This window comes from Tiliqua scincoides, chromosome 6 (assembly GCF_035046505.1).
Source record: "Tiliqua scincoides isolate rTilSci1 chromosome 6, rTilSci1.hap2, whole genome shotgun sequence".
Lineage (NCBI taxonomy): Eukaryota > Metazoa > Chordata > Lepidosauria > Squamata > Scincidae > Tiliqua > Tiliqua scincoides.
The window spans coordinates 33243438-33262174 of NC_089826.1; the positions used below are offsets into that span (position 1 = coordinate 33243438).

Genomic DNA, 18737 nt, shown 5'->3' on the forward strand with positions numbered 1-18737 from the left:
GATGGGCCTATGCCCTGATCCAGTGGGGCTGTTCTTATGTTCTTATGTGTGGGGTGTGAGCCGTGAAGGCCAACTGTGCGCCGTGTGTCGGGAAGGCCCGCGGTGGCGCCGTGCAGAGCTGGGCCGCGGTGCCCCCTTCCACCCGCCCGGCAGCGGCCTCACAATGAGGCGCCCGGCGTCTCCCGGGGCAACGCCGCCTGCGGGGCGCTGCGGCGCGTGCCCGCAAGATGGCGCCCTCGGGCGGCGCTCCCCCCTCCCCCGTTTCGAGATCCTTCTGGAACTCGCAGCGCAGTCGCGCCGTATCCGGAGCTTCGCGGAGTCCCCGCCTGGCAGCGAGGCGCGCCTGCGCACAAGGGCGGAGGTGCCGGTTGGTGGCTGTTGCTCCGCAGTGGGAGAGCGAAGAGCTCCCGAGCCCGGCGCAGCCATGTCCGTGGTGGGCATCGACCTGGGCTTCCAGAACTGCTACATCGCCGTGGCGCGCAGCGGCGGCATCGAGACCGTCGCCAACGAGTACAGCGACCGCTGCACCCCGTGAGTGCCTCGCCGGCGGCTCCGGCCCCGGCCCCCTCCCCTGGAGCGGGAGCCCCGCGCCCCTCTCAACTCGGCGGCTCTGCGGCCTCGGGTGGCTCACCCTCCGGGGCTCCCCCGGCGCCCGCGCTCGCTCCCTCCCTCGCACGGGCGCCCCTCGTCCCTGAGCCCCCGGGGGCGGCCTCCCCCCACTGCCGCCTTCCCTCTGCCGCCGAGGGCGCTCCTGCCGCTTCTCCCCTCCTGGTCCCAGGTGAGGGTCTCCACACCTTGGCAGCTTCCCACTGCGGCGGGGCCTCCTCCTTTCTCTCTCTACACACTCACTCTCTCTCTCTGTACACACTCTTTGTACACACGTACACTCTGTTTGTACGCACACACACGCTCTCTACACAGGTACACACTTTCTGTACACACGTACACACTCTCTGTACATACACTCTTTCTATACACACACATTCTCTCCACATGCACACATACACATACTCTGTGCACACATACACACTCTTTCTGTATGTACACGCACTCTCTCTACATGCACACACTCTTTCTGTCTACACACTCTCTGTCTGTACGTACACGCACTCTCTGCACACATACACGCACACATACACTTTCTCTCTCTATGCACACCCTTTTTCCTATATACACACGCACAGTCTCTCTCTCTCTATACAATACACACACACACATAATTTGCTTGGTCTTCTGTCTGTTATGTATTTTCTCTTCTGGCTTGTTCTTTCTCGTCTTTAGTTTCTGGTGTGTGTGTGTGTGTGTTTTCTGCCTTTTCTCTTGAAAAAGCATGGGTGCAAAACGGGGGGGGGAATGGTGTCATTGGTGTGACAGTAGTCTGAGGGGTTTGGGTTTCAACCCCACTGTAAGTCACAGTGATCCACCAATTGAAAACTAATGGTCTACACGTTGTGTGTGGCATGTGATAATTCTGAGATGATGATTTCCTTCTCTGTGCTGTCAGCATCTTTGCTGTACAGCCAGCCTAGGTAAATGTGGGGTGGAAAGGTGATGTCTTTGCAAAAGAAGCAGCATTTTCCTTTCAGCAGTTAGTTCAAAGACTTGGCCATTGGAAGCATTGCTTCCGAAAGCACAATGCTGCTGTAATGGTCCACTTGAACAGAGAGCAATTGTCCAGCTGGGGGTAATTCAGGCTACAGTGATGTACAGCATTTATATGTCTGCCTTCTGAAATCACCATGCTGGGATTGGTATGGAAAAAACTTGGATGGGAGGCATACATGAAGGTAGTGCAGCTCTTTTTAATTTCCCCAGCTTCTTCCTACCTTCCTCTTCCCTGACCTGTTTCTGCTTGTTCTGTTGTCTCACTTGGCTGGCAGGCATAGAGGGCAATGACAAGGAGAGGGTGTGCTGTACAGATAATAGAGTATACAGAAGGAAGTAGAGATTCCTCACTCTCCTTGTTTCCATGGGTTACACTCTCTCTAGGACTAGGTAGTCTGGCAAAAATCTGTTTTTATTCACATAAAAACTGTATTTTGGCTCATGCTTTCTCATTTTTTAGTTGCTAATGCTTAAAAAAGTTTCATTAAACAAAGGTGTGATGATGTAGTGAGGATGTGAAATGATGCATTAATTTAGAAGTGACAGTATAAGAATGGAATAACGTCTTTGTTGGACCAACCGTGGGTTTATTTTGTCCAATATTTGGAAATCCATAAGTAGGACCTAAGAATTCTGGCCTTCCCTACAGGTTTGTCCTCAGCATTTTGTACTCAGAGAGCTGGTATTTCCGATGATGAAGATTCAGCTTGGCTATCTTGGGTGATAATAATAATAATAATAAACTTTATTTCTATCCCGCCCTTCTCCCTAAAGGGTCCTAGGGCGGCTTACAACATATTAAAAACAGATTAAAACATAATTTACCAAACAGATAAAAACATATTAAAAACACATTAACAGATTAATGTGACAGAATAGGCTTTGTCAAGCTTATTCTCAATGAATTTTTAAAAAGCCATTTAAGCCTATGGCAACATCTTATAGCAGTGAATTCATGAAGTTAATCATGTCTGTGGAGACATAGTTTCTTTACAAATCTTGAGCTTACTGCTGTGAATTTCACCATCTCTGAATAATTTAGGCTGAAATCCTGTACATGCTTACCTGGGAATAGGTCCTATTTTTAGATTGTGAGCCCTTTTGGGACAGAGAGTGTTTAGTTGTTTTATTTTTCTCTGTAGACCACTTTGTGAACTTTTTTGTTGAAAAGCAGTATATAAATACTGATGATGATATTGAACTCAAAGGGATTTACTTCTCAGTAGGCATGCCCAGGGTTAGCTGCTGTTGTCCTCCACAAAATCAGCTACCACTGTCACTCCCTGAGTTCAGATAAGAGTTAAGTCGCATTAGTCCCAGTACAACCCCTTGGGAGACACCCCACTGTTTGCTTTGCTTCCTTGTGAAACGTTTTGAAAATTTGTGTATATACTATCTGCACTCTTAATGATCTGAACAAAATTATAGAGATTGATGAGGTAAGACTTGCCTTTGCAGAAGCTATGCTGCTTCTCCTCTAGAGAAGGCTTGTCCTGGGTCAAGACTCATCTCCTTGTTCATCTTTCTGCTCCCTTGTTTGAAATGGGACATCTTGAAATTCCTCTGATAACTGGGCAAAGAGGCATCTTTTAAGTGGTGGTTCTTATATGTAGCAAGGGAATAGTCCTGATGCCTGAAGCAAAAAATGAGGAGGGGGCATTAATGGCAACTAGAAATCAATGTGAAATGGCACTGCTTAGAGGCAGTTAACATTTTTCAATTTCTAAACAACTTTCTCTGTTAATGATCTAATTTAGTGGCTCCCAAACTTACTAGTATCATGGTGTCCTTCTTTCCTGGTGCACTGGCACAGTGTCTTTGCCATCACAAATTGTGCAAGATCTTGCGCTATGCCAGATGGTGGTGTCAGGAAGATACCGCTGCTGGGGACATCCTGTGGCACCCCTTTGAGTTTGCCATGGCACCCTCAGGCGCTGCTGTGCACTATTTGGGAACCACTGATCTAATTTATTAAATTAAAAAATTCTTCTCAGTCATCTCATGTCTTGTACTAATTAACCAGATCACCAGAAGGGTGAAATACAGTTTACTTTTGAATTAGTAACCAGGTAAAATAACTCCATACGTGTTTCCCTTGTATTCTCATCAGTGAAAGTTCCCAGAAGGGTAGAAGAGTGTTTCTTACCTCATAGGAAGTTGCTACATGCATTTGTAGTCAGACCATTGGGCCATCTAGCTCAGAATTGTTGGCACTGACTCCCCAAGTTTGCAAGCAGTAATTTTTCCTCTGCGCTACCTTGAGGTGCTTAGGATTGTCTGCATGCAGAGCAGATACTTTTCCACTGTGCTGTGGCTTCTCCCCCAAAACAAGTCTTGTAGCATCTTAAGGACTAAGCAGTTTATTTTAGCATAAGCATTGGTTGACTACATTCCTTGTCATTAAATCAATGAAGCAAAATCCTCAGTGCAGGGACACACATGCATGCACAAATAGAGTAATAAAAAACATATGATGTAAAGGTTGGGTCAGAAGGCTATGGGATGGAAGAGATAAAGTTAGTGATGATTATTATGTAACGTACAGTGATTCACAACAATAATAGCCAGGTTGATTGTTTTAACTATGCTGAATTAATTCAGTGGTTCCCAACATTTTTTCACTTATGTACCCCTTGGCAGCCCATTTCCATGAATTGTATCCCTTGTATTAGCCCTGCAAGGTATTCTAATACCAGCTCCCCAAGGCATTCTAATGCAGACCGGTCTTTTTCCACCATTATTTAGTTTTTTTTTTAGTACCCCTTAAGGTTCTGGCAAGCACCTTTGGGGGTACGTGTGCCCCTAGTTGGGAACCACTGATTAGATGAACAATGGTTAACCAAACAGCGCAATCCAAAAGTGCCAATAAGTTGGTGCAGCCCTCCCTGCACTAGGTCTGAGTGTCACAAATGTGCCATAAGGCATATTTGTGACAACTGACAAGCTGGCAGCACTGACACAAAGGCATTCACCAGTCTGCTGGCACCACATCCAAATGCAGCACCAGCCAGAGCAGGCAGGTTTGCTCTGACTGGCATGCAGACTGGGAGAGGCTGGTAGGATGGTGGTTTGGAGGCAGAGAGGCTGTTGTTTTGGGGCAGGGGTAGGGTGGAACAGGACGCTGATCAGAGCCAGGATCAGCAGTGGCAACACATGCTGTATCCTAACCTCTGCTCCCTGGCCAGGCAGCCCTACAAGGGCTTCCCAGATTTGCGCCAGCTATATATCTGGCACAGATCTGAGAAGCTCCATTGTACCGGCTGGGTCTTGACATGGGGTAAGGGGAAAAATATCCCCTTACTGTGCGGAGATCTCCAGCTGCCTCCTAAGCTGCTTTGGATCCAGCGCAAGCCATGTGTCCTGTCTGCACCAGCGCATCTTAGGATTGGACTGCCTGTTATTTAACTATGTAGTTAGAGAGGAAGCCTTCTTCAAGTCATATCAAATCCTGTCACGTTTCCCAATAAATGCTAGTTCAGTAGTTTCTTGCTGGAGCCTCTTACGTCATCTTTTGTTGTAAAACATGACTCTTGAATCAGGCGTGAGGTGTCCTGCGCAACTAAAAATGTTCACCTACTGGTTTCTGGAAGTTGCCATGTTTTTATGTCAGATTAGAGCCATAATGCTTTATGGCATAAAGATTTACCTGTCTGTCCTAAGAAGAAAGCATAAAGGCACTATTGGCAGAAGAAAAAGGAATTAGTGTGTGGATGGGTATGGTAGAAAGACAAGAATAATAGGGGTTATACATGAGCAAATGCAGTCATGCATACTTAGACTTTGTTGCAGTTGGGGATAAAGATTAGATGACAGTTTAATTTCTTGATAGGTTTATAAAATGGATGCTGGAATTATATTACTATGAAACATTTTATGAAACATTTTAACAAAGCTTACAAAATGCACTATGTGTCAACCATTTTTATTATATTAAAGCAGGGGTCTCCAAACCCCGGCCCCGGGGCCAGATGCAGCCCACGGGGAGCCTGTATCCGGCCCGCAGCCAGCCTCTGGCCCAGTTGACTAACACAACCAGAGTTGTGCTTGTGGGGTGGGGGAATGGGGGTCCATTTAAGTGTATGCTTTATTTCTTGGTCTGTGTTGGTACGTGGAGAAATCTTGGACATATGAGCCCATTCATTTATTCATTCATCTAGGGTCCATCTCTAATGTATTTATTTAAATTTTATATTTAATTTCTTTTTCTGGCCCTCAACACCTTGCCAGATACTTGATGCGGCCCTCTGGCCAAAAATTTTGGAGACCCCTGTATTAAAGTAATCCCTCCAGTTTTGAAACAGCTCTGGTATCATCAAGTTGCCTTAATCTCTTATGATCTCTTCAAGGAAAGGTCATCTTCTTCAAAAATGAAAATGGATGTTTTGACAGGGCTCTTAAGTGCTTTTCTAAATAAAAATATTACGTGTAAACTTAACAATCTTGAATGTATTTCAGTCAAAGTTTTTTTTAGGGTGTGTTTATAGTGAAATCTTTTACCCCATAATTATAGGTTCATCATAAACTTTAACATTATCTTGATTTCAATTTCTGTCTCAACATTCCTTCAAGGATCACACAAGGTGCTAATGTAGCTTAAACCGTTTGGGCCCAAATCCTAACCCACTTTCCAGCACTGGCATAGCTGTGCCAGTGGGAAGTATGCTGCACCCTGCAGTTGGGGGGGCCCTCACAGTGGCCTCCTCAAAGTAAAGGAATGTTTGTTTCCTTACCTAGGAGCTGCATTGTCCTTATGTCAGTGCTAGAAAGTGGGTTAGGATTGTGTCCTTAGTTTAACTAGAGTGCAGTTTCAACCTCTAGTTGGGCCAGTGCAAGTCTCTTACGCTGACCAAGGGCTGTTGCAAAAGTGCTGTAAGGCATGTCTGCAATGACGCAGCGACCAACAGGCCCACACACAGATGTGCACTGTCCGACAGAGGTCAGATCTAGGCAAGGGTAAGTTCATGCTGGCAGCAGGAGGGCATTTTGGAGGGGTGTTCTAGGATGGGCAAACCAGTGGGTGGGCTGGGACTGGCCTCTGGCACTTAGGCTGGATCTTAAGCCCCCCCTCCCCCGAGCAACCTGGCCTAACACAGGGCTGCTCAGATCTGCACCAGTGATCAAAATAACCCCATTGTGGTGCCTGGGGCAGTGCTCAGGGTAATTGGAAAAATATGCCATTATGTCAAGTTGCGCCATAGGCACCTCCAGTCCTGTAGTGGCTATAGCACAGGCCTACTGGCCTGCCTGGTCCAATGCAGTTTGGGTTTGGGCTGTTAGATTTCTTACTGATAGGTTTACTAATGTGTTTCAAATGAAGGGCTTACCCACCTCTCTTTAAGATTTTGCATACAACTTGATAGCTTCCTTAAAGACTTGGAGGAATGTCAATTACTTCACCCTACTGTGGATTCACAGTTTATAGCTACTAGCCCAGGTGACAGCTGAAATCATTTTTTATTTTGTCTATTTTGGACTGGCATTCTGGAACAGATTCTCTCTGACCCTCCCACCTCTTCCCTGTAGACCTTTTATATAAAGTACAAGGTGGTTTTTGTTTGTAGAGGGTAGCAAATAAGTGGGATCCATTGTGTTTCCACTGCATTTTCTGTTTTTAGTAGATTGCAAGTTTATTTGGGCAAACTGTAGCTCACAACAAAATACATAATTTATATCAAGCTGTATACAATTATTTATCACTTCAGTCTATCATGTGCACAGAGCTCCTTTGATATGTTCCAGTTTCCACTTTGTGGCAAAAGCATATAAAACTAGCTTTTTAGTTACTATTTCAGTTACTTACTGGTTTGCTGGTGAAAGCCAGTTGTTTGACCACCAAGCAGTTATAGCAAGAAATATATCATTACAAACCCTATCTTCAGAATTACTACAAATTTGGATTGGCTTTCGTAGCCAGGATTCTGCCCCCAATGCTATCCTGTGCATAGTTATTTGGAAGTAAAATTTGTGGATTGCCTTAGTCCATGATTTTGTATTGGACTTCAGTGTAGGTTAGAGCAGTGGTCTTCATTTTTGTACAATGAAGTGTACACTTTTGTACAACCCCAAAAAATAAAGTATGAGACTGGGGATCCACCATCAAGCCTATCTCCCTTCTGGGACCTTATTCACCCATTTCCTGCCTCAGTAATGCCTTCCTAGCACTGTTCACTATAACTAAATATTCTTGTTAGGGATTGCAGAAAAATGTACCATGAAACCTAGCCCTAGTGAAAGCTATTTTAGCATAATTGCTAAAACATTTATGAACAGGGCTGGGACACTGAAGGTGTAAACCAGATGCCTCCCTCTTTATCTGTTGATGTTCCAGTCCAGTGGTCTTTAGCCTTCAACCCCAAAATTGAAGAACACTGGGTTGGAGCTAAACCCTTGCCTTTCAGGCCTAAACTTGGGACCAGGGACAGAAGCTGTAGCTTGCCCTGTCAGTGGATGTCAGCAGCATTACCAAAACCAGTCGTCCAAAACCACTACTAAAACCAACCAACTCTTAACCCTCTTCTCCAACTTGGAATTAGAGAGGGTACTGGGGATCTTCCTGTGGCAGTGCTGTGCCAAGATGATTTCAGTCCTATCCCTTGTACTGTATGTACCAAACTAGAGAGGAAAGATAGAGTTCTTGTCACCCTTGCCAAAGTGATGAACGCTTGCAATGGCAAAGGCAGCAAGTGATCTCTGTTCAACAGACAATGAGGAAAATTGTGTTTGTGACATTGTGTTGTGTTTTCAAAAACATAGATTCAGTAATCTTTTTTCAAGCTTTTTCTAAACTCTACATGGAATACATTCAGAGGAAAATACAAAAGGAATACAAGCAGTCTGTGAATGGCTAATGGATGTGTTGCTATCCAGAAAATTATCAGCTAAGCAATTTTGTATAAAAATAAGTTTGCCTACTTTGTGAAAGTAAGTATGAAATGCATTAGGAATCTTTCAAAATTGTAAAGTTTGCTTTATTGCTGGCATGAACTTCAGCCAAGCCAAAAACAATCTTTTTGAATTCAGTGTCCTTTTGCATTAAGACAGGGGTCTCCAAACTTTTTGACCAGAGGGCCATATCAAATACCTGGCACGGTGTTGAGGGCTGGGAAAAAAATTTAAATATAAAATTTATATAAATAAATTAGAGATAGAACTTAGAATAAATGAATAAGTGAATAAATGAATGAATGGGCTCATTCATTCATCCTCTCTGGCCCTTAGAACACCCTTCAGACACAACCAGAGCATAGTTCCTCTCACGTTTGGCCAAGTGGGCCAGAGGCTTTCAGAAGGGGAAAGGCTGGCCGCAGTCCGGATAGAGGCTTGTCGTGGGCTGCATCTGGCCCCCGGGCTGGGATTTGGAGACCCCTGCATTAAGACTACTAATTTGCCACTACATTCCCCAGATGCCTTCCCCTTCTAAATTTTCCAGAACTCTGGCTAGTCTATGTAGAGCAGGGGTGCTCACACTTTTTTGGCTTGAGAGCTACTTTGAAACCCAGCAAGGCCTAGAGATCTACCAGAGTTTTTTTTTACAATGTTCGCACCATCATAACATATAACATTTATGTGTACAATGTATGTTGGTGTACCTTGAGCCCCACTGAGTATAACAGGACTTACTCTTGAGTAGACATGCCTAGGATTAGGCTGTGAGGCTGCAATCCTAGCCACACTTACCTGGGAGTAAGCCCCATTGAGTACAATGGGCCTTACTCCCGGCGTTTCCTCCCAGAGGCACCTGAAGGGGGGGGGGTCGGCACTCCGCGATCTACTCATTTTGCTTCGCGATCTACCGGTAGATCGCGATCCACCTATTGAGCACCCCTGATGTAGAGGTAGTAGAAGAAAATGTTTTCTGTGGGATTGCCTTTCTAACTGCACTTTTGGCATGTTTTATCCTCCTTGCAAGAACTATGTAAAGACTTTTGGTGGTACTGGTGGTTGGGTAACTGCTGTGTTTTTGTTGGTGTGAGCCACCCATGTCTCTTCAATGTTTTGCTTTTATTTGTTTAAATAAAAACTGTTTTGGTTGAATTTGGGGTAATTAGAGTGGATAGGAGAAATACTTTTTTTCTTTCAAGCCACTTGATTCTTATGCCTCCCCACTGCCATTTTATTGTGCACCTATTATGCCTTTTTGTACTATTGTATTATATTGGTGTTTATATTTTAAAGAATTTTTATGATTTTATACCACTGGATTCTTTTATTGTTTATCTTTCCTTTATAGTATTATTGGTGATGGCTGTGGGGATTTTATTATGTAGTGTTTGTTCTATGTTATATGTAGGTTTGTTTTTATGAATATTAGTCCCCTTGAGCATTCATTAATTATGAGGAAAAGGCAGAATAAAAATGCATTAAATAAATGTGTAAGCTGCCTTTGTTATGGCAAGAAAGGTAGGGCATAAATAAATAAAATTTTGCATGTGTGTGTGAGAGAGAGAGTGAGAGAGTGTATTTTGTTCATTTGCATCCACCCTTCTGCCAGCAAGGCGCCAGACTGCCTTGTATAAAGTCAATAGAAAATAATTACAACAGGAAAAAGGTGGTGGTGAGAATATGCCTCACTGGCTGCTTCTTCACTAAAGGGTAGCAGTGAAATGGAAACACTTAATCTTGCTGACTTTTCCTCCCGTCTGACATCTTGTACGTTTGTTTCTAAATAGCACCCAGAGATTATGTTTTTGGCAGAAAGTGATACTTCTCTGGCATTTGCCACCCAAAGCTGCTGCTTCTTCTTTCTTCGTAACAAGGCTGGCAGTTTCTGTACAGGCAGTTTTTTCAGGGACTTGGTGGATAGTGTCAGAGACCAACTTTGTCTGCAGTACCTACTTGTGTTGTATCCCACCATGGCCTCTTCACAAACTGCATTTGAATGTTTTTTATAGATCCTGAATAAACCAGGAACAGACTCTTGGCATGTGCTGCAGTTGTGTACCCAGTGGTGTGACTGATGGTGTCCTTGCCATAATGATACATACATGTCCCAAGATTGGGAAGGAAAAATGCATGTGAAAAGATAGGCATGTACCCACAATGGCATAACCTCTAATCAGAAAATAGAGCAAGGCTATCTGCTTTCTCAGTCCCATGATGTCATTTTTTTTTAACCTTTACACTATGTATCCCTTCACACCAACACTTAAGGTAAGAATTGCTTCCCATGCCCAATCTGCCTCATCTCCACCCCCCCTTCCCCCTGTTCCACCCCTTTCCTGCCCTCCCACCTGTCCCGGAATACCTCCATGCCACTCAGTAGAGGACTTAACCTCTCTTGACACTGCAGGGTCTCTTCTACTAGCACAAGAGACCTGTGCAAGCTCGCACAAGCCTTCCTGCCAGCACCTCTTTCCACCAGGCTATCACAAAGTGCCTCACAACACTTTTGTAAGAACAATCTCAATGGCAGTGTGCACTTGACTCGTGTGCCTGCTGTAGAGGATTGGACCATTTGATAGAATGGTCTGTCTCGCTAGTGTCATTTCAGAATACCTTTGATACTTATAGAAAAATTGTACATGAAAATTAACTGTTCTGTTAGAATGTACTACATGGACTGCTGAGTATGCTGGCTCACCACTTCTTAGACATTCTTAAGATTAAGCAATAGCATCTGGGCTTTAAGTGTGTGTTTTGAATTTGATCTCTTATAAGTAGAATTTGGATGACTGTTCAGGTCCTACTACATAGATTATTTTTGTGGTTTTGAGATATTGAAACATAGTTGCAGTTCAGCCTTTCCATGTTTTCATGCCTTCTAAGCATCAATGATTTATGCATTGCATTACTGTGTGAGGAGCTAACAGATATAGATATAATGTTGCAATGTATTGACAAACTTGTGTAACAACCTGAAATATATTTATATATTGCGTTTCAACAAAAAGTGGTTTCTATATCTGGGTAAATGGTCCCTTATCCTCATAGGGCTTCCAGTCAGGAAAAAAGGCACCAGCAACATCCATTAGAATAGTTGACATGCTGGGATGGAGAGGGACAATCTTCTCTTAGCTAAATATAAGAAGAGCTGAGTACCTGTTTCTTTTATATTTCAGTGCTTGTATATCCCTAGGATCCAAAGCCCGGACTATTGGAAATGCAGCAAAGAGCCAGGTAAATGTTTACTATATTGTTATCTCAGTTGAAATTTTTTTCTGCAGTTCTTAATTTTTCATCAATTATTTTTGCTTATTCAATAAGTGGTCTCAAACTTCAAAATAGTTTGAATGCTACTAAACTTAGAATCAGAGTTGGAAGCGACCTTCCAGATCATAAAGACCAACTGCCTGCCAGTATGTCCACAATTTCAACATTCCTGATAGGTGGTTGTCCAGCCTCTGCTTAAAGACCTCCAACAATGAAGAGGTAGACAGTTGCACTTCTGAGACTCGCTGTTCCACTGCCAAACAGTTCATATTGTCAGGACGTTCTTCCTCATGTTTACTCAAAATCTCTCTTGTAATTTAAACCCTTATGTCCAGGTCTTTGCAACCATAAAGACACTCCCCATGTATGACAGCATCTCTCCCTGCACGGCACAAGCATCCTACAGCACCATCCCCTGCAGGAGATCCTGCAAAAGCTGAGAACTGCAGGGATCTCAGATTTCAAGTCCCCTTGCCACTCACACAAACACACTTCTGAGGAAACCTTTACAACTGCAGCAGACCAAGTAAAGAATGGTCACTCCTTCGGGAGGGATCAGGCATATAAAATAAACTCGGAATCCTCTCCAGGGCAATGGCTTGGGCCCCATGTGGGAGTCCACCAGCTGGAAGGAACCCTTTTGCTAGAGCAGGACTGGAGCAACCCAAAAGGGGAGCCTCAGCAACAGTTGGCTGGTCTGTGGTACTGGTATCCCAAGGCACAGAGACTTAGACTGGGACCCAGGTAAAGCAGGTTTGATCCAAGTCAGGGGGCTTGTTACAAACATCATACTTGCCTTCTGCTTGGCTGACCAAAAACACTCATGGCAGGGATGAAAGAGCAAGCCACAATGACTACTTCACAGGACTGCTCTCTAACCACTTAGCCACAGCAAGAAATATGAAAAGAGCACTTCTTGGGACATTTTAGCATCCTGCAGCACCATATACTGACTGTATGACTTGTAGCACTTGAGCCAGTCAGGGAGAATTGCATGAGCCAGTCATTGGGCTCACATGTGACAAAGGATTTCACAAACAGCACAGAAACAGCCCACCCACCCCACACACATCCTCTTGAATTGCTGACATCTGTTGCTTACTGGTCTTGGTGCAGTTTTCTTCATACAGCCTTCCTTTGCACATCCAAACTGTCTGCTTTATACATAATGGCAACAAAAAACAGGTGGCTCATGTCCAAAAGAGGGTTTCCTTTGGGGCCCAAGGAGTTGGAGAATGAGGATGCTCTAGATCCTGACCCTGGTAGCAGAGAGGCCCCTGCAGCATCGCACTCTTAGGCCAGCTGAATTAAGCTTCAACTAGGTTGGGTAGAAGGCACCTCTGGTGGCTAAGAAGTGATGGCAAGAGGGAACATGTCCGATAGTTTATTGTACAGTATCGGAGACAGAACAGCATTTGAAAGAGAAACATACGTATGGGGTTACCAACCATCTCATCCCCTTGAAAGTTAATCTGACAGCCAGGTAGCAGGTGTCAATGAGGTCTGGCTGCACCATATTTTGTCGCAATAAAAGCACACTATAAATTAACCAGATCAGAGAATAGAACTTATAGCCTGTACTTGTACTATATACAGGAATGAACATCAGACCTTTTTATGTTCACACTAAAGAAAACAAGTCTTGAACAAAAATGTCTGGATTTTTGATGTCTAGGTCAGTGATAATCTACCTGTACAAAGTCCTCCCTTTGTCCTCCCAAGTGCCTTTTCTCTATAAATCCTTTTACCACATTTGCTGTGCATGTGCACATGAGGTTTCCAAGTGTGCATAACAGGCAGCCAGAGGGGTATAGCCTGATGCCATGCTCCCTGTAATCTGAACTCTAGTCTTCCTGGAATGGGTTTTCATACTGAGGTTATGCTCTGTTGTTGGAAAGTCAGTGAGCAGGTGGTAGTAGCAAAAACTTTCCGGTATACCAGCATGCACTGCTTAGCAACCATTTGCTTAACGACGGACCGCATATATGACAGTAGTAAAAAAAGATGCTCTTAATGAAGCAATTTGTCTCCCATAGCCTGCAGCAGAGTGTCTGTTTACACACCAGAGAGGCTCTGAATGCAAAGAAGAGGCAATTATCTCCAGTAGCCTGTGCAGCCAGCTAGTGTCTGGCAGGGAGTGTCTGTTTACACAACAAAGGCAGTAGATTGTACTGACAGTTCACTTAATGACCTAATTGCATAACAACGGGGATAACAGAACATATCCCCGTCAAGTGGCGCACACCTGTATTTTCTGTCCCCATTCTGTTCTGTGGCTTTTTATTCCTACGCTAATTTTGGGATTGTCATAACTTTTTGCCAATATTTGGGTCATGTCCATCTAGACAGGGTTTAAGATATGGCATACTTTGACTTCTCTCCATCCCACCCATTTGGGGGTTTTATATTGGTGTAGTGTTGTACTGATGTCTGTGATGTATCAGTTGGCAGAACTGGAGCTATGATGGCATGGCTTTCTTGCTGTCAGTATTGCTGAAGTTGCGCCAAGATCCCGTGTGTAGGCAATGTGCTATACTGGTCATTCTGTTCTTTTCAAAGTATAGGAATAGGTTATCTGAAAGAAATTCTCGTCTAGACAGGCTATTAGACAGTGCTGGGGGAGAGGTAGCGGCTGTGGTGCATGTCGGCACCAACGACGTGGGCAAGTGTAGCTGGGAGGTCCTGGAGGCCAAATTTAGGCTTTTAGGCAGGAAGCTGAAAGCCAGGACCTCAAAGGTAGCGTTCTCTGAAGTGCTACCTGTTCCACGCGCAGGGCCAGCTAGGCAGGCGGAGATCAGGGGTCTCAATGCGTGGATGAGACGGTGGTGTAGGGAGGAGGGGTTTAGATTCGTTAGGCACTGGGGAACTTTTTGGGACAAGCGGGGCCTGTACAAGAGGGACGGGCTCCATTTGAACCAGAATGGAACCAGACTGCTGGCACATAACATTAAAAAGGTGGCAAAGCAGCTTTTAAACTGATCCCTGGGGGAAGGCCGACAGGAGCCGAGGGGCATCCGGTTCGGGACTCCTCATCCCTATGGGATGAGGATGGGGAGGTTAGAGAACAACAAGACAAAGGCAGAGTAGGAGAAGAAATTGGGAAAGGTAGAGTGATGGGATGTGATAGACGGTTTGGCACAATGAGAGGATGCGGGGACAAAGGAGCGAATAAGCAGCGCATCCTGGGGAATTCCATGTATAAATGCTTTTATGCGAATGCCCGAAGTCTACGAGCAAAGGTGGAAGAACTGGAATGTCTGGTGACAAGGGAAAATATTGACATAGTGGGCATAACGGAAACCTGGTGGAATGCGGAGAATCAGTGGGATACCGCAATCCCAGGCTATAAACTCTACAGGAGGGACAGGCAGGGGCGTGTTGGAGGTGGGGTGGCCGTTTATGTTAAGGAAGGGATAGAATCCAGCAAAGTAGAGATTGAAGGTGGGTCCAACTCCACCGTAGAATCTCTGTGGGTTAAATTACCAGGCTTATGCAGCGATGTAATACTGGGGGCATGCTATCGTCCTCCAGACCAGAAATCGGATGGGGACCTTGAAATGAGGAAACAGATCAGGGAGGACAGGGTTGTAATCATGGGGGACTTCAATTATCCTCATATTGACTGGGTCAATTTGTGTTCTGGTCACGATAAGGAAACCAGATTTCTTGACGTGCTAAATGACTGTGGCTTAGATCAGCTAGTCACAGAGCCCACCAGAGGACAGGTGACTCTGTATTTAATATTGTGCGGTACGCAGGACCTGGTTAGAGATGTAAACGTTCATAAGCCATTGGGGAACAGTGATCATGCTGCGATCCGTTTTGACGTGCATGTTGGGGGAAGAATACCAGGCAAATGTCTAACAAAAACCCTTGACTTCCGACGGGCGGACCTCCCTCAAATGAGGAGGCTGGTTAGAAGGAGGTTGAAAGGGAGGGTAAAAAGAGTCCAATCTCTCCAGAGTGCATGGAGGCTGCTTAAAACAACAGTAATAGAGGCCCAGCAGAGGTGTATGCCACAAAGAAAGAAGGGTTCCACTAAATCCAGGAGGGTGCCCGCATGGCTAACCAGCCAAGTTAGAGAGGCTGTGAAGGGCAAGGAAGCTTCCTTCCGTAAATGGAAGTCTTGCCCTAATGAGGAGAATAAAAAGGAACATAAACTGTGGCAAAAGAAATGTAAGAAGGTGATACTGGAGGCCAAGCGAGACTATGAGGAACGCATGGCCGGCAACATTAAGGGGAATAATAAAAGCTTCTTCAAATATGTTAGAAGCAGGAAACCCGCCAGAGAAGCGGTTGGCCCTCGGGATGGTGAGGGAGGGAAAGGGGAGATGGCAGAGAAATTAAATGAGTTCTTTGCATCTGTCTTCACGGCAGAAGACCTTGGGCAGATACCGCTGCCCGAACGGCCCCTCCTGACCGAGGAGTTAAGTCAGATAGAGGTTAAAAGAGAAAATGTTTCAGACCTCATTGATAAATTAAAGATCAATAAGTCACCGGGCCCTGATGGCATCCACCCAAGGGTTATTAAGGAATTGAAGAATGAAGTTGCAGATCTCTTGACTAAGGTATGCAACTTGTCCCTCAAAACGGCCACGGTGCCAGAAGATTGGAGGATAGCAAATGTCACGCCTATTTTTATAAAGGGAAAGAGGGGGGACCCAGGAAACTATAGGCCGGTCAGCCTAACATCCATACTGGGTAAGATGGTGGAATGCCTCATCAAAGATAGGATCTCAAAACACATAGACGAACAGGCCTTGCTGAGGGAGAGTCAGCATGGCTTCTGTAAGGGTAAGTCTTGCCTCACGAACCTTATAGAATTCTTTGAAAAGGTCAACAGGCATGTGGATGCGGGAGAACCCGTGGACATTATATATATGGACTTTCAGAAGGCGTTTGACACGGTCCCTCACCAAAGGCTACTGAAAAAACTCCACAGTCAGGGAATTGGAGGACAGGTCCTCTTGTGGATTGAGAACTGGTTGGAGGCCAGGAAGCAGAGAGTGGGTGTCAATGGGCAATTTTCACAATGGAGAGAGGTGAAAAGTGGTGTGCCCCAAGGATCTTTTCAACCTCTTCATCAATGACCTGGAGACAGGGTTGAGCAGTGAAGTGGCTAAGTTTGCAGACGACACCAAACTTTTCCGAGTGGTGAAGACCAGAAGTGATTGTGAGGAGCTCCAGAAGGATCTCTCCAGACTGGCAGAATGGGCAGCAAAATGGCAGATGCGCTTCAGTGTCAGTAAGTGTAAAGTCATGCACATTGGGGCAAAAAATCAAAACTTTAGATATAGGCTGATGTGTTCTGAGCTGTCTGTGACAGATCAGGAGAGAGATCTTGGGGTGGTGGTAGACAGGTCGATGAAAGTGTCGACCCAATGTGCGGCGGCAGTGAAGAAGGCCAATTCTATGCTTGGGATCATTAGGAAGGGTATTGAGAACAAAACGGCTAGTATTATAATGCCGTTGCACAAATCGATGGTAAGGCCACACCTGGAGTATTGTGTCCAGTTCTGGTCGCCACTTCTCAAAAAAGACATAGTGGAAATGGAAAAGGTGCAAAAGAGAGCAACTAAGATGATTACGGGGCTGGGGCACCTTCCTTATGAGGAAAGGCTACGGCGTTTGGGCCTCTTCAGCCTAGAAAAGAGACGCTTGAGGGGGGACATGATTGAGACATACAAAATTATGCAGGGAATGGACAGAGTGGATAGGGAGATGCTCTTTACACTCTCACATAATACCAGAACCAGGGGACATCCACTAAAATTGAGTGTTGGGCGGGTTAGGACAGACAAAAGAAAATATTTCTTTACTCAGCATGTGGTTGGTCTGTGGAACTCCTTGCCACAGGATGTGGTGCTGGCGTCTGGCCTGGATGCCTTTAAAACGGGATTGGACAAGTTTCTGGAGGAAAAATCCATTATGGGGTACAAGCCATGATGTGTATGCGCAACCTCCTGATTTTAGAAATGGGTTATGTCAGAATGCCAGATGCAGGGGAGGGCTCCAGGATGAGGTCTCTTGTTATCTGGTGTGCTCCCTGGGGCGTTTGGTGGGCCGCTGTGAGTTACAGGAAGCTGGACTAGATGGGCCTGATCCAGTGGGGCTGTTCTTATGTTCTTATAATTATATTTGATTAAGAAGATACTGGTCATGCCTTGTTGTTCACTGATTTGACTCATGTCTGATACCAAGGTCCACCTTTAATTGCCTTGTAACAAGGAAAAAAGTGCCAAAATTCAATTTCCTACCTTCACCCTGTTAAATCACAGTGGTTGCAAACTTGTCAGGGTTAAAGATACCTTTAAAGACCCACATCTGGTTTTGTTGCTTCTCCATTGTCACCCCAAAATAGATGCTATACCGCATTCAGCTATTAGATGGGGTGAATAATGGAATCTAATGGAATAATTTCATTCCAGTAGATTCCATTATTCCCCCATCTAGTGGCTATGTGTGGTATTGCGTCTATACTAAAGCACTCCAGGGTGACATGGATGAGCAAGAAACCTGAGTCTTTAAAGCTATTTTTCTTTAAAGCTATTTGAATACTGGATTTTTGACAGTAATAAGATCACTACATCATGACAAGTTCATTGTTAAATCTGAGAGATACTACTGTTCAAGATACTGAGGAAAAATTGTGAATAAAGGAGTTTTCTTGGGTTTTGCCACAATGGAAATGAATTTGTAATGTTATTAGTAAAATACTGCAATTGTGTTAAGGAGAAATTGAAGCTTTAATATAAAAATGGGCAGTCCACTAACGGAAAAATTATGCTTTTACAGATGATCACAAACATTAAGAATACATTACATGGATTCAAAAAACTACATGGGAGAGCATTTGATGATCCATTTATAAAATCTGAAAGAGGCAGACTGCCCTATGACCTTCAGAAATTGCCTAATGGGAGTGTAGGCGTAAAGGTGAGTGTTTCAGTTCTTGCTGTGATTATCTACATTTAAACTGCTAA

At 44.7% G+C, this 18737-nt stretch overlaps 1 protein-coding gene across 2 annotated transcripts in view; it reads left to right on the plus strand.

Moving 5' to 3' along the window:
• Window positions 1-367: 367 nt before the first annotated feature.
• HSPA4L (heat shock protein family A (Hsp70) member 4 like) overlaps window positions 368-18737 on the plus strand; it is a 45718-nt gene continuing 27348 nt past the window's right edge. The window contains exons 1-3 of one of the 2 annotated variants that reach the window (XM_066632046.1): window positions 368-531; window positions 11664-11721; window positions 18550-18690. In XM_066632046.1, the coding sequence (XP_066488143.1) occupies window positions 425-531; window positions 11664-11721; window positions 18550-18690 (306 nt within the window). In that variant the 5' untranslated portion in view covers window positions 368-424. Of the gene's footprint in view, window positions 532-721; window positions 779-11663; window positions 11722-18549; window positions 18691-18737 lie in introns of those variants that run through there. The other variant, XM_066632047.1, reaches the window with a different exon arrangement.